General features: G+C 46.0%; 1 protein-coding gene across 1 annotated transcript in view; it reads right to left on the reverse strand.

The window, feature by feature from the left end:
* Positions 1-11877, reverse strand: part of LOC134346424 (uncharacterized) — a 57402-nt gene extending 45525 nt beyond the window's left edge. The window contains exons 1-3 of the mRNA XM_063047793.1: positions 11558-11877; positions 9838-10213; positions 8100-8190 (exon numbers count right to left, since the gene is read on the reverse strand). Coding sequence (XP_062903863.1) covers positions 8100-8190; positions 9838-10213; positions 11558-11804 — 714 coding nt within the window. The 5' untranslated portion in view covers positions 11805-11877. The remainder of the gene's footprint in view (positions 1-8099; positions 8191-9837; positions 10214-11557) is intronic.
* Between the last annotated feature and the right edge of the window lie 4533 nt (positions 11878-16410).

Raw genomic sequence — 16410 nt, forward strand, 5'->3', positions numbered from 1 at the left:
ATGGTATATGTAATTATCTGTATAGACAGGGTCTGATTAGGAACAGTCAATATGGATTTAGATTAGATTATGAGGACACGCAGTCGTCTTTTATTGTCATTTAGTATTGCATGCATTAAGAAATGAAACAATGTTCCTCCAGTATGATATCACAAGGCAGACCAAAACTGGAAAACTGACAAAACCACATAATTATAACATATAGTTACAAAAGTGCAAAGCAGTACCGTAATTTGATGAAGAACAGACCATGGGCACAGTAAAAAAAAAGGCTCAAAGTCTCTCGAAAGTCCCATCATCTCACACAGACGGTAAAAGGAAGAAAACTCTCCCTGCCATGAACCTCCAGCTCCGCAGACTTGCCGATGCAGCACCTGGAAGCACCCGACCACAGCCGACTGTTGAGTCCGTCCGAAAACTTCGAGCTTCCGACCAGCCTTCCAACACCGAGCAACGAGCACCATTTCTGCCAAGCGCCTCGAGCCTGGCCCCATCTGCCAAGTAACAGGCAAAGCCATGGATTTTGGGGCCTTCCCCTCCGAGATTCTTGATCGCACAGTAGCAGCGGCTCAGAAGTTTCTCCAGATGTTTCTCCATACTTCTCAGGTCTGTCTCCATCAAATCAGGATTGTGCACAGAATCCTACTTAACAAATACAGATATCATGCCGGAGTGGCAGCGGGCGCTGTGTCGCGCCGCCATCTTCTTTTCAATTCACTTCCTTTGTGCGTGGAAGGTCATGTTTGACAAATCTTATTGAATTTTTTGATGAGGTTACGAGGAAAGTTGACGAGGGCAAAGCGATGAATGTTCTCTGTATGGACTTCAGTAAGGCCTTTGACAAGGTTCCACACGGCAGACCATAAGACAAAGGAGCAGAAGTCGACCATTCGGCCCATTGAGTCTGCTCCGCCATTTTATCATGAGCTGATCCATCCTCCCATTTAGTCCCACTCCCCCGCCTTCTCACCATAACCTTTGATGCCCTGGCTACTCAGATACCTATCAATCTCTGCCTTAAATACACCCAATGACTTGGCCTCCACTGCTGCCCGTGGCAACAAATTCCATAGATTCACCACCCTCTGACTAAAAAAAATTCTTCGCATTTCTGTTCTAAATGGGTGCCCTTCAATCCTTAAGTCATGCCCTCTCGTACTAGACTCCCCCATCATGGGAAACAACTTTGCCACATCCACTCTGTCCATGCCTTTCAACATTCAAAATGTTTCTATAAGGTCTCCCCTCGTTCTTCTAAATGCCAAGGAATACAGTCCAAGAGCGGACAAACGTTCCTCATATGCTAACCCTCTCATTCCCAGAATCATTCCTCATCAGCACATCCTTTCTTAAATAAGGAGACCAAAACTGCCCACAGTACTCCAAGTGAGGTCTCACCAGCGCCTTATAGAGCCTCAACATCACATCCCTGCTCCGATACTCTATTCCTCTAGAAATCAATGCCAACATTGCATTCGCCTTCTTCACCACCGACTCAACCTGGAGGTTAACCTTAAGGGTATCCTGTACAAGGACTCCCAAGTCCCGTTGCATCTCAGAACTTTGAATTCTTTCCCCATTTAAATAAGTCTGCCCGTTTATTACTTCTGCCAGTGTACTTCATTTGCCACTTCTTTGCCCATTCTTCCAATCTATCCAAGTCTCTCTGCAGACTCTCCATTTCCTCAGCACTACCGGCCCCTCCACCTATCTTTGTATCGTCAGCAAACTTAGCCACAAAGCCATCTATTCCATAATCCAAATCATTGATGTACAATGTAAAAAGAAGCGGCCCCAACACAGACCCCTGTGGAACACCACTGGTAACCGGCAGCCAACCAGAAAAGGATCCCTTTATTCCCACTCTCTGTTTCTTGCCAATCAGCCAACGCTCTATCCACGTATGTGACTTTCCTGTAATTCCATGGGTTCTTATCTTGTTAAGTAGCCTCATGTGTGCCACCTTGTCAAAGGCCTTCTGAAAATCCAAATATGCAACATCCACTGCATCTCCCTTGTCTAGCCTACTGGTAATTTCCTCAAAAAATTGTAATAGGTTTGTCAGGCAGGATTCTCCTTTAAGGAATCCATGCTGAGTTCTGCCTATCTTGTCATATGCCTCCAGGTCCTCTGTAACCTCATCCTTGACAATCGACTCCAACAACTTCCCAGCGACCAATGTCAAGCTAACAGGTCTATAATTTCCTTTTTGCTTCCTTGCCCCCTTCTTAAATAGCGGAGTGACATTTGCAATCTTCCAGTCCTCTGGAACCATGTCAGAATCTATTGAGTTTTGAAAGATCATCGCTAATGCCTCTGCAATCTCCACAGCTACTTCCTTCAGAACACGCGGGTGCATTCCATCTGGTCCGGGAGATTTATCTACCTTTACACTATTCAGCTTTCTGAGTACTTTCTCTGTCGTAAAGGTTAGTTAGGAAGGTTCAATCATTAGGTATTAATATTGAAGTAGTAAAATAGATTCAGCAGTGGCTGGATGGGAGACGCCGGAGAGTAGTGGTGGATAACTGTGTGTCAGATTGGAGGATGGTGTCTAGTGGTGTGCCTCAGGGATCTGTACTGGGTCCAATGTTGTTTGTCTGGATGATGAGGTGGTAAATTGGATTAGTAAGTATGCAGATACTAAGATAGGAGGAGTTGTGGATAATGAAGTAGGTTTTCAAAGCTTGCAGAGAGATTCAGACCACTTAGAAGAGCGGGCTGAAAGATGGCAGATGGAGTTTAATGCTGATAAATGAGAGATGCTACATTTTGGTAGGACTAATCAAAATAGGACATACATGGTAAATGGTAGGGCATTGAATAATGCAGTAGACCAGAGGGATCTAGGAATAATGGTGCATAGTTCCTTGAAGGTGGAATCTCATGTGGATAGGGTGGTGAAGAAAGCTTTTGGTATGCTGGCCTTTATAAATCAGAGCATTGAGTATAGGAGTTGGGATGCAAAGTTGAAATTGTATAAGTCATTGGTAAGGCCAAACTTGGAGTATTGTCTACAGTTCTGGTCACCGAATTATAGGAAAGATGTCAATAAAATTGAGAGAGTATAGAGGAGATTTACTAGAATGTTGCCTGGGTTTCATCTCCTAAGTTACAGAGAAAGGTTGAACAAGTTGTGTCTTTATTCTTTGGAGCGTAAAAGGTTGAGGGGTGACTTGATAGAGGTATTTAAAATTATGAGGGGGATTGATAGAGTTGACGTGGATAGGCTTTTTCCGTTGAGACTGGGGGAGATTCAAACAAGAGGACATGAGTTGAGAGTTAAAGAGCAAAAGATTAGGGGTAACATGAGAGGGAACTTCTTTACTCAGAGAGTGGTAGCTGTGTGGAACGAGCTTCCAGCAGAAGTGGTTGAGGCAGGTTCGATGTTGTCATTTAAAGTTAAATTGGATAGATATTTGGAGAGGAAAGGAATGGAGGGTTATGGGCTGAGTGCAGGTCAGGGGGACTAGGTGAGAGTAAGAGTTCGGCACGGACTAGAAGGGCCGAGATGGCCTGTTTCCATGCTGTAATTGTTATATGGTTATATGGAAAGCGGAAAGCTGCAGGGCAAATGAATCAACTAGCAACTAAGAACCAGCGGAGTCAGAATGGACCGAAGATGCATTAGATTGGAGGTGGGGGGTTGGTGTACATGGGAGGAATTATTCAGATTGCGAGCAGTAGTCACTCTGATACCTTTTTATCCTTTTGTCTTACCTATGCTCAGCAGGTAAAGCAGGGAGCCTGTTGGGTATGTGCTTAAGTACCGCAGCATGGGAAAACCATGGTACCTCTTGTCCATGATTCCCTTCACCCAAAATGAGACTGATACTATTCCTCTGTTTCAGGTGTATGGTAATGGAATAAAATGGGGTGGAAACTGTTCTGAAACAAGAAATCCAAGAAGGAATCAATGCTACCCCTATTGTTTTGAGGGATGGTACCTCCGGCCAACCCCGAGGCATCTCTCAAAATTGAAACTTGGAATTAAAATAGATCCCTCCTCTGAGCCGGTGGATGCCACTTGTTATTGTAATCATAACTCTAGTGCCCCTCATCAACTGGGCAATAGCAGCTGTACCGTCTTTACCACTGCCGACCCTCCCCGACCATAAGTGGCACTTACTGGGTGTGTGGGAGCAGGGCAGACCCCTGGCTCCCAGGAGAGCCTGCTGATATTTTAAAATTGTCTTAATAAGGAATGGAGTGTGTGCTGCTATTTAGCGTATGTAGTGCCTCATTTAAGGGTTATAGATCATCCCAGGGAACACTCTCATTAGACTAGGACAAGAAGGGGCAAATCAGAGGCAGAACGATTCAGGATGCTAATGTTTCCTAGCTATGGAGTGGGTCGGACCGCCACAGAAATAATTAAATTAGCTGCTGCCCTAGAATGATTAGCTAATAACACTACTGACGCTCTGGAAGAAACTCCGTCCCAAGTGTATGACTTGACCACTGAGATGATTGCCATACGGCAGACCGTTTTGCAAAATCTAATGGCCCCTGACTTTACATTGGCTGAAAAAAGGGGGAACTGATGCTATGATAGGGAAAGAATGTTGTACCTACATCCCTGATGTTTCAGAAAATATAACTGACTTGAACTAGCACGTAATGGAAAAGGTTGTGGAAATGAGGAAAATGGGAGAACAATTTGAAAAAATTAATAGCGGAGGATACTAGTGGGAAGGGCTATAGGAATAGTTTCCCGGATGGGGAAAATGGGTCATGCATGGAATTATAATAGTGACTGTGGTATGTATGTTGGGGTATTGTGTATGTGGGTTTTTAAGGTTGGGCTGTAGTCAGTTGATAAAAGGGACTTTGACAAGCCCTCAGGTACCGGTGGTGTCCCAGATGATGAACTACAAACCAAGTACAGAACACTGGTGGGGCAGAAAGGTGTACTCTGGAAAGGAAAGACCCTTCCCCTATGGATATGAATCCCCTTATGAGGAAGAGGAGGAATTACCATGTGAGGAATGTTGATCTAAAATAGATCAACAAGGAGGGAACTGTGGAAGAAATTTTGTTACTAGCTAGATACTAAGGGGTTAAAGAGTTTTTTTTAACAGCAGCCTTAAAGTGCTCCTGAAGGACTGCTAAATGACTAAACTAGCCTGAAAAGGAGTAATCAAAGCAAAATCACGTGATGTTCTGTTTCTTCTTTAGTTGTACTATGTAATTGTTCTTGCTTCAAGGCCTTTGAATAGATAAGGAAATAGTAACTTAATTATACCTTTTTCTGTACTGTGCTAAGACATGATTATTGAGCAAAGGATTATCTGCTTGCATGCTGTATTTCACAAACATGCTTGGAAGCTTTTGATAACATACACTATGTCTATATAACGAGAAAAGTCTGTGTACTCAGGCAGAGTCTCAAGAACTCTGCTTTAAGAGTTTGAGCTCTCCATGATACGTATCATGTTATAATAAAGACTTTCAAAAGCGATCTCCCTTCGTGTCCGAGTACAGTAATACCGTTTCCACAACATGTTCCTATGTCACATCTTTCTATTGATTTAATGCCATTCTTTACCAGAGGAGCCACACCACCCCCTCTGCCTACCTTCCTATCACTCCGATATAATGTGTAACCTTGGACATTCAGCTCCCAACTACAGACATTATTCAGTGATGGCCACGATATCATACCTGGCAATCTGTAATATTGCAACAAGATTATCCACCTTATTTCATAGAAACATAGAAAACCTACAGCACAATACAGGCCCTTCCGCCCACAAAGTTGTGCCGAACATGTCCTTACCTTAGAAATTACTAGGGTTACCCATAGCCCTCTATTTTTCTAAGCTCCATGTACCTTTCCAAAAATCTCTTAAAAGACCCTATTGTATCCACCTCCACCCCCGTTGCTGGCAGCCCATTCCACACACTCAGCACGCTGAGTAAAAAACTTATCCCTGACATCTCCTTTGTACCTACTCCCCAGCATCCTAAACCTGTGCCCTCTTGTGGCAGCTATTTCAGCCCTGGGAAAAAGCCTCTGACTATCCACACGATCAATGCCTCTCATCATCTTATACACCTCTATCAGGTCACCTCTCATCCTCTGTCGCTCCAAGGAGAAAAGACCGAGTTCACTCCACCTATCTTCATAAGGCATTCTCCCCAATCCAGGCAACATCCTTGTAAATCTGCTCTGCATCCTTTCTATGGATTCTACATCCTTCCTGTAGTGAGGTGACCAGAACTGAGCACAGTACTCCAAGTGGGGTCTGACCAGGGTCCTATTGCTCGGTGTATTTCAGTCCTGTGTTTTCACCGTTTCCTGAACCTTTCCAGCTTTCGTATCTGTACTTTGTCTGTCTGAATATCGATTCTGCCTGTTTCCCAATTCTGGTTTTTGGATTTCTCTAGATGTTTTGATCTCTGCCTGAACTTTGATGCCAACTTTGTTTGCACCTCAGGATTTGTTACTCAATTGATATCACTGTGTGTACAGTACTGGGTCTGTGATTGGATGCCTGCTCCACGCCCCTGACATCTGGATAACTTGCAAAGAAAAGCAAGAACTGAAATGACAAATTTCAGAAAACATTACGTACATTCTAATGCACTTAGATTAACACTACCTAGTACAGAAGGAGGGAGGAAAAACAGACATTACAAATTTACACAACAGTCAGATAAAACTTCAAAGGATATATTTTCATCATCGAAAACAGGGTTCAACACTTCACATGAACATGTGCAATTCTGATAAGAAGTGAACACCACTAAACTTAGATGAGAGCACAGCCTGGAAAAGTGAAAACGTTATCACTATTGAAGAAAAAGTTAACCAATGCAAGGGCAGGCCTCTCTATGGATGTTCGCAACGAAGCGTTGAATGGTAAAGTGGTGGTGGTTGGGGATGTGGAGGGGTTGATCAGCCTTACTGCTTTTGGGTCTGGTGATCCTAGAGTGGATGCTCCATAGTCTCCTCCCTGATGACAGTGGGATTAACAGTCTATGAGCAGGATGAGTGGGATCTTTCATGATGTTACTGGCCCTTTTCCAGCACCTTTCTGTATATGCATATGCCCTCGATGGTGGGAAGGCTGGTACCAGTGATGTATTGTGCAGTTTTGACCACCCATTGTAGAGCATTCCTGTCCACCACAGTGCTGTCTCCGTGCCACTGTAACCCAGCCCTCCGTTTTTCTCATCCCTCCATGAGTGCTGATGTAAGAGGTTCTGAAATGCTCCCAGAGCATTTGCTTCTTCCACCACCCCTGGCAGGGCAATCCATGCACCCACCACTCTCTGTACAGAAACCTCCCATTGACTTCACCTTATGTCCTCCCATATGAACCATTTCCACCTTGGGAAAAAGTCTCTAGCTGTCTATTCAATTTATGTCTCTAATCATCTTCTACACCTCTATCAGGTTAACTCTAGTCCTCCTTTACCAGCATCCAGGTAAATTTCTTCTGTACCCTTTCCAAAGCCTCAACATCTTTCCTGTAATAAGCAAGTTCATTGACATGGTAGAACTCACGCAGGGCGGGACTCACACAGGGTGGGAGTTACAAACTGTGGGATTAACATAGAATAGGAGGTAAACAGGGTAGGCTTAAAAAGTGTGGGATTTACAAGAATAGCACATATACTGAATGGGACTTACACAAGGTGGGAATAGCACAGGGTAGGACTCACGCATGGTGGGAATTGTGCCGTAATCGAGATGACAGTGTGTGATGGTGCAGAACAGAATACAGATCCATATCTCAGTGAAAGTGGTGTCACGGGTATATAGAACTGTAAAAGCTTTCTAAGTCAATGTATTGACTACAGTAGTAGGGATATTATTTTGCAGTTATAAAGGGTGTTGACAAGGTCTAATTTGGACCATTGAGTAGCTCTCAACCTATCGTAAGACATGCTTTCTAATCCAGGCAGCATTCTGGTAAATCTCTTTTGTACCTCTCTAAAGCCTCCATGTCCTCCCTAAAAGGAAGTAAGGTGGACGCTGGATGGAATGGGTTGTCCAGGGAGAGGATATTGGGTTGAGGGGAAATGCAAGCACTCCTCTAATCAACAGGCTCTTCAAATAGATCAGCCACTTTGAGGTGAGTGTGAGGTACGCCATCCTTCTCTTCGGCTCCCAGACCCCTGATGTCATCCACATTGGTGCCGAGGAATCCTCTGATTCCAGGGAGGTGTCGAATATCGTGTCTGCAATGAAGTATGACGGTGGGTAATGTTGCGTGGGAGGAGCGGTGGGCGGGGGGGGGGGTGGTAGGGAAGGAGAGTGCTGGAGAGTCATTTCCCACTACCAAATCAATGACAGTCTCTCTTCTTGATGGCTTATCTACATATTGTGTCAAGAAACCTTCCTGAACACAGCTAACAAACTCCACCCCATCTAAACCCCTCACTCTAGGGAGATGCCAAACGATATTTGGGAAATTAAAAATCTCCCACCACAACAACTCTGTTATTATTACACCTTTCCAGGATCTGTTTCCCTATCTGCTCCTCGATATCCATGTTACTATGAGGATAAAAAACACCCAGTAGAGTTATGGACCATTTCCTGTTCCTAACCTCCATCCACAGAGATTCCGTGGACAATCCCTCCATGACATCCATCTTTTCTGCAGCCGCGACACTTATACTCCATACATTGAGATACAACATCTTGAGTACCGTATCTGCTATCCGTTCTGATTCTACATCCCTAATGTTTTGATACTCACCCTGTTGCCTGTGACGATGTCCCATCACCTGCCTGCCCTTTCTGCCAACCTGACTGCACGCTATCTTTACTTTTTTACCGTCCGTTCTATCCTGAGTCTCTTCACTCCGGTACCCACCCCCCACTTTCTCAGTCACGCATTTATCTGCCAAATCATCCTGTTTCAACCCTCACTGGTGCTTGGCACAGGCAGCAATCCAGAAATTACCACCTGGGGGGTCCTGCTTCTCAGCTTTCTACCTAGGTCTCTAAAATCTCTTTTCAGGACCTCATTGCTTTTCCTTCCTATGTCATTGGTACCAACATGTACCAAGACATCCGGCTGGTTTCCCTCCTTCTCCAAAATGTTGTGGACGTGATCTGAGATTTCCCTGACGCTGGCACCTGAGAGGCAACATACCATCCAGGTTTCCCGTTCACATCCACAGAACCTCCGGTCTGTTCCCCTCACTATTGAGTCCCCTATTTCGATGTACCTGTGATAAATAAAGTTAATCCCTAATCTAATCCCTTGAAGATCCCCTCTCATTCTTCTAAGCAAGAGGAACCAGAGTCTTCGCTCCCACACCACCAGGTTCAGGAACAATTATTACCCCAGACTCTGAAGCTGCATGGACAACTCCACTCTACAAGTCTGATCTGCTTCTACAACTGCAAACCCCCGCCGAAGGGTCTCGTCCCAAAACGGTGACTGTGCTCTTTTCCATATATGCTCCCTGGCCTGCTGAGCTCCTCCGGCATTTTGTGTGTAGTGCTCACTTTCAGAAACTATTTTCGATGCAATTTCACAATATTATTTTTTCTATTTGCAAAATATGTTCTTTTTTAGTTGTTTTTCAGTTTATCAGAAATTCTATTGTATTTCTTTATAATTCTTGTAAATGCCATCAAGTAAATGAATCTCAAGATAGCATATCGTAACATATATGCATTCTGATTATAAATTGATTTTGTAAAATTTAATTTCAGCAAGTATAGTCCCAGTCAACTCAGTCCCTCCTCAAAGGCTAACCCCCTCCTCTCCGAACTCAACCTAGTGAACCTCCTCTGCACCACCTTCAAAGCCCGTATCCCTCCCCTCGAGATGTGTAACTCCATCTGTAAAATTGACCGGAGCTGCGCACATGGTGAATGGGCCTGATATCTCCAGTCGTCCCTCATGCTCCCGGCCCAGAAGTTGGTTTCGGATGACACAGGAGTACACTCCAGGGGTGGAGCGACTCACAGCGATGACACTCTCCACCCTCAGGAGCCCAGCATCCGGTTCTGCCGATTCCTGGCGTGCACTGATGAGCTGGCCCGCGGCGTCCCGCCACAACACTAACGGCTGCGGGAACCACTTCTCCGAGACGCAGCCCACCAGGATCCTGTTGCCCTCGTAGCCCACCATCTTCATCGTGGGCGGGTGTCCCATACCTGGAGGGTGCAGGGGTGTCAGTGGGCAATGGTGCCAGTTCAGTTTAAACAGGAGCTCACAAAGGAGAATATCCATGTTGCTCCCTGCATTCCCCCTGACCCACCATAATGACCTCTCTCACCCCCCACACGTACCAACATCTCCCTCAGTACATCCGTCTCAGTCAGCCACAAGCTCCGCCGTTCCACAGCACACTGTCCCACAGATTCCTGTCCTCCTCTGCACTTGCTCGTCCTTTCCAAGCATCCCACTGTCACTATCCACTCCCCTCCCCTTATCTCGCCCTCCTTCCCAACTCCCATCATCCCAAACTCCCTCAACTCCACTCTCCTCCCCTTATCTTACCCTCCCTCCCAACTCCCATCATCCCAACCTCCCCCAACTCCACTCCCCTCTCCTTATCTCACCCTCCCTCCCAACTCCCATCATCCCAACCTCCCTCAACTCCACTCACCCCTTATCTCGCCCTCCCTCCCAACTCCCATCAACCCACACTCCCTCAACAACACTCCCCTCTCCTTATCTCACCCTCCCACCCAAGTCCCATCCCATCATTCCGCCCTCCCTCTCCCCTCCCCTCATCCCACCCTCCCTACCCCCTCCCCTTATTCCTCCCTCCCACCTACTCCTACCCCTCCCCTTTCCTTATCCCACCCTCCTTCCTACCCCTCCCCTTTCCTTATCCCACCCTCTCTCCTACCCCTCCCCTTTCCTTATCCCACCCTCCCTCCTACCCCTCTCCTTTCCTTATCCCACCTCCCTCCTACCCCTCCCCTTTCCTATCCCACCCTCCCTCCTGCCCCTCCCCTTTCCTTATCCCACCCTCTCTCCTAACCCTCCCCTTCCCTTATCACACCCTCACTCTCCCCCTCCCCCTCCCCTTATCTCGGCCTCCCTCCCAACTCCCATCACGTCATCCCGCCCTCCCTCTCTCCCTCCCTCCACTCATCCTGGCCTCCCTCTCCCTAACTCCCATTCCCTTATTCCACCCTACCTCAAATCTGCTCCCCTCCCCTTATCCTGCCCTCCCACTCCCCTCAACCTACCCTCCTTTTCCCCTCATCCCACACTCCCACTACTCCTCCCCAAATCCCTCCCTCTCCCCTCACCCTGCCCTCTCTTTCCCCTCATCCCACCCGCTCCTCTCCCAGTATCGTACCCTCCCTCTACCCCCTCAAACCCTCTTCACCTCTCACCTTTTTCAGCTCTTCTACATTCCTCCTGTCCACTCTGAAACCACTCCATCCCCGGTCCTCTGCAATTGCTCATCCCCTGTGGGAGTCTTCCCTACCCCCCAGCTAACCTCCTGCTGCCTGTACAGTCTTGCGACCACTGGGACAAAGTACACCCACTCAGTCCTCTGCAAACCTGTGCCCTCCGATCATCCCCACAGCCTATTTTCTGCTGTCCGGCGACACCTCACTCACTGGCAACTTGCAGCTGCAGAGAGCCCTCCTGGTCCTCAGCCTTGGAGACTACGAAGCACTTGTAGTGTCCCGTGTCGCCCACCGTCACCTTCTTCAGCAGCAGGGAGACGTTCCCCTGGGGAAAGGCATCCTTGAACAGCTCCGTCCTCCCGGAGTACTGTGCCATCTGGATATCAGGAATGTCCTGCCCCTTCCGGTACAGGTGCACCACCTGGGACCAGTCCGTCCGAAACCAGCGCACCTCCATCTCCTCGAGGACCTCGGCCGGAATCAGCTGGCAAAGCAGCACGGCGTCCTGGCCCACCTCGACCACGATAGGCGCGCTCGGCGTGATCACGATGAACTCCCCTGGAGACATGCAGGCAAAACGCAGTCAGAGTGTGGACAGTAAACCTCCCGGAGGCTTTACAGAGACAGAATTATCGTCACTGACTTAAACTGCATGTAATTTATTGTACAGTATTCTGGCAGCAGAGACGTTAAATTAATGAGAGCGATTCGTGCTGCCCGCTAGTGTTTGCTCAGTGGAAGACAACCTGGATCGTGTTTGCGGATCGACAAGCGAGTGATCATCGGACTGCATCAGCTTCTTCTTGCCGACAACATCCTGTGCATCATCAAAACACAGGGCATGACATTCAGGGACCTGGTCTAGATTATATTTTTGTGAAACTGCATGTTTACTGCTGTCTCCTGTGCTGAATGTGCGTTGTGCTGTGTCTGACTATTGGGACTGTGGTTTGCACCTCGACCCGAGAGGAACACTGTTTTGTTCGGCTGTGTTCATGTGTGGTTCAATAACAATAAAATTTGAGAAAGGGAATATCAGACAGACATAGGCACACGGGCCTCTTAACCTGTTGCATTCCTGAATAATTATTACAATATTAATCATAACATTTAAAAACTATAAAGCCATTTACCATCCATCCATCTTTAAGAATGGATGTCCTGCTGTTGGAGAGTGTCCAGACGGGGTTCATGAAAATTATCACAGGAATGGAAGGGTTAACAACCAAGGAGCTTTGATGTCTCTGGGCCTGTAAGTGTTGGAGTTAAGAACAACAAGGGGGGATCTCATCGAAACCTATCAAATATTGAAAGGCCGGGATACAGTGGAGGTGGAAAGGATGTGGAGAGTGGGGAAGTTGAGGACCAGGGAACACAACTCAGAATAGGAGGACACCACTTTCGAACAGACACGAGGAGCAATTTCTTTAGCCAGAGGATGGAGAATCTGTGGAATTTGTTTCCCTGGACAGCTGTGGAGGCCGAGTCATTGGGTATATTTAAAGTGGTGATTGAGAGGTTCTTGATTAATCAGGAGTCAAAGGTTACAGGGAGAAGGCAGGAGAATAGTGTTGAGAGGATTAATAAATCAGCCATCGGGCTAGAGGATCATCAGGGTTTCTCTTCCACCCGTCAGACACATTTATCAGGAGTGCTGCAGCCACAGGGCCCTGAGCATTGTCAGTGATCCCTCCCACCAGTCAACAATCTCTTTGACACCTAACCATCAGGCAGGAGGTACTGGAGCATTAAGTTGGCAAACAGCTTCTTTCCCCAGGCTGTGAGACCATGGAACTCCCTGCCAACACTCAGGTCTCATCAGGTATGAAATGCCAGCAGCATTATACTGTTTACTTTTCATCTTGCATCGGGAATCCCCTGCGTTATTTCTTCATGTCATAGGGGTAATAATAATTTATGTGTTGTGTATGTGAGTTGCGTTTACTGTATTGTGTACCTTGGTCCCAAGCGACATTATTTCATTTGACCGTATTCGTGTGTACGGTTGTGAGTTATCTGTACGGTATCATGCACCCTGGTCTGGAGGAACATTGTTTCGTTTGGCTGTATACGTGTCTATGGTTACGGTTGTATGTGAGTTGTGTGTATTGTATTGTGCACCCTGGTCCGGAGGAACATTGTTTCGTTTGGCCGTATACATGTGTACGGTTGTATGTGAGTTGTGTGTACTGTATTGTGCACCTTGGTCCGGAGGAACATTGTTTCGTTTGGCTGTATATGTGTCTATGGTTAAGGATGTATGACAATAAGCTACAGGAGGGGCAGGACTGGCAGCTTAATATTCCAGGGTTCCAATGTTTCAGATGTGATCGAGGCAGAGGGATGAAAGGTGGGGGAGTAGCGTTGCTTGTTAGGGAAAATATTACAGCAGTGCTCAGGCAGGACAGATTAGAGGGCTTGTCTACTGAGTCCTTATGGGTGGAGCTGAGAAACAGGAAAGGTATGGCCACATTAGTGGGATTGTATTACAGACCATCCAATAGTCAACGAGACTTGGAAGAGCAAATCTGCAGAGAGATAGCAGGCAACTGCAGGAAACATAAAGTTGTGGTGATAGGAGATTTTAATTTTCCATACATTGATTGGGACTTCCATACTGTTAGGGGTCTAGATGGTTTAGAGTTTGTAAAATGTGTTCAGGAAAGTTTTCTAAATCGGTATATAGAGGGACCAACTAGAGGGGATGCAATATTGGATCTCCTGTTAGGAAACAAATTAGAGCAAGTGACAGAAGTCTGTGTAGGGGAGCACTTTGGTTCCAGTGATCATAACACCATTAGTTTCAAATTGATCATGGACAAGGATAGATCTGGTCCTAGCGTTGAGGTTCTGAACTGGAAGAAGGCCAAATTTGAAGAAATGAGAAAGGATCTAAAAAGCGTGGATTGGGACAGATTGTTCTCTCGCAAAGATGTGATTGGTAGGTGGGAAGCCTTCAAAGGGGAAATTTTGAGAGTGCAGAGTTTGTATGTTCCCGTCAGGATTAAAGGCAAATTGAATAGGAATAAGGAACCTTGGTTCTCAAGGGATATTGCAACTCTGATAAAGAAGAAGAGGGAGTTGTATCAAATATATAGGAAACAGGGGGTAAATCAGGTGCTTGACGAGTATAAGAAGTGCAAGAAAATACTTAAGAAAGAAATCAGGAGGGCTAAAAGAAGACATGAGGTTGCCTTGGCAGTCAAAGTGAAGGAAAATCCAAAGAGCTTTTACAGGTATATTAAGAGCAAAAGGATTGTAAGTGATAAAATTGGTCCTCTTGAAGATCAGAGTGGTTGGCTTTATGCGGAACCAAAGGAAATTGGAGAGATCTTAAATAAGTTTTTTGCGTCTGTATTTATTAAGGAAGTTGGCATGAAATCTATGGAATTGAGGGAATCAAGTAGTGAGACCATGGAAACTGTACAGATTGAAAAGGAGGAGGTGCTTGCTGTCTTGAGGAAAATTAAAGTGGATAAATCCCTGGGACCTGACAGAGTGTTCCCTCGGACCTTGAAGGAGACTAGTGTTGAAATTGCGAGGGCCCTGGCAGAAATATTTAAAATGTCGCTGTCTATGGGTGAAGTGCCGGAGGATTGGAGAGTGGCTCATGTTGTTCCGTTGTTTAAAAAAGGATCGAAAAGTAATCCAGGAAATTATAGGCCGGTGAGTTTAACGTCAGTAGTAGGTAAGTTATTGGAGGGAGTACTGAGAGACAGAATCTACAAGTATTTGCATAGACAGGGGCTTATTAGAGAGAGTCAACATAGATTTGTGCATGGTAGGTCATGTTTGACCAATCTGTTGGAGTTTTTCGAGAAGGTTACCAGGAAAGTGGATGAAGGGAAGGCAGTGGATATTGTCTACATTGACAAGGTCCTGCATGGGAGGTTAGTTCGGAAAATTCAGTCGCTAGGTATACATGGAGAGGTGGTAAATTGGATTAGACATTGGGTCGATGGAAGAAGCCAGAGAGTGGTGGTAGAGAATTGCTTCTCTGAGTGGAGGCCTGTGACTAGTGGTGTGCCACAGGGATCAGTGCTGGGTCCATTGTTATTTGTCATCTATATCAATGATCTGGATGATAATGTGGTAAATTGGATCAGCAAGTTTGCTGATGATACAAAGATTGGAGGTGTAGTAGACAGTGAGAAAGGTTTTCAGAGCCTGCAGAGGGACTTGGACCAGGTGGAAAAATGGGCTGAAAAATGGCAGATGGAGTTTAGTACTGACAAGTGTGAGGTATTGCATGTTGGAGGGACAAACCAATGTAGAACATACAGGGTTAATGGTAAGGCACTGAGGAGTGCAGTGGAACAGAGGGATCTGGGAATACAGATACAAAATTCCCTAAAAGTGTCGTCACAGGTAGATAGGGTCGTAAAGAGAGCTTTTGGTACATTGGCCTTTATTAATCGAAGTATTGAGTATAAGAGCTGGAATGTTATGATGAGGTTGTATAAGGCATTGGTGAGGCCGAATCTGGAGTATTGTGTTCAGTTTTGGTCACCAAATTACAGGAAGGATATAAATAAGGTTGAAAGAGTGCAGAGAAGGTTTACAAGGATGTTGCCGGGACTTGAGAAACTCAGTTACAGAGAAAGGTTGAATAGGTTAGGACTTTATCCCTGAAGCGTAGAAGAATGAGGGGAGATTTGATAGAGGTATATAAAATTATGATGGGTATAGATAGAGTGAATGTAAGCAGGCTTTTTCCACTGAGGCAAGGGGAGAAAAAAATCAGAGGACATGGGTTAAGGGTGAGGGGAGAAAAGTTTAAAGGGAACATTAGTGGGGGCTTCTTCACACAGAGAGTGGTGGGAGTATGGAATGAGCTGCCAGACGAGGTGGTAAATGCGGGTTCTTTTTTAACATTTAAGAATAAGTTGGACAGATACATGGATGGGAGGTGTATGGAGGAATATGGTCCGTGTGCAAGTCAGTGGGTGGGACTAGGCAGAAAATGGTTCGGCACAGCCAAGAAGGGCCAAAGGGCCTGTTTCTGTGCTGTAGTTTCTATGGTTCTATGGTACAATTGAACATGAATGGAGGAGCTGACTTGA

The sequence above is a fragment of the Mobula hypostoma genome, chromosome 5 (assembly GCF_963921235.1).
Source record: "Mobula hypostoma chromosome 5, sMobHyp1.1, whole genome shotgun sequence".
NCBI lineage: Eukaryota > Metazoa > Chordata > Chondrichthyes > Myliobatiformes > Myliobatidae > Mobula > Mobula hypostoma.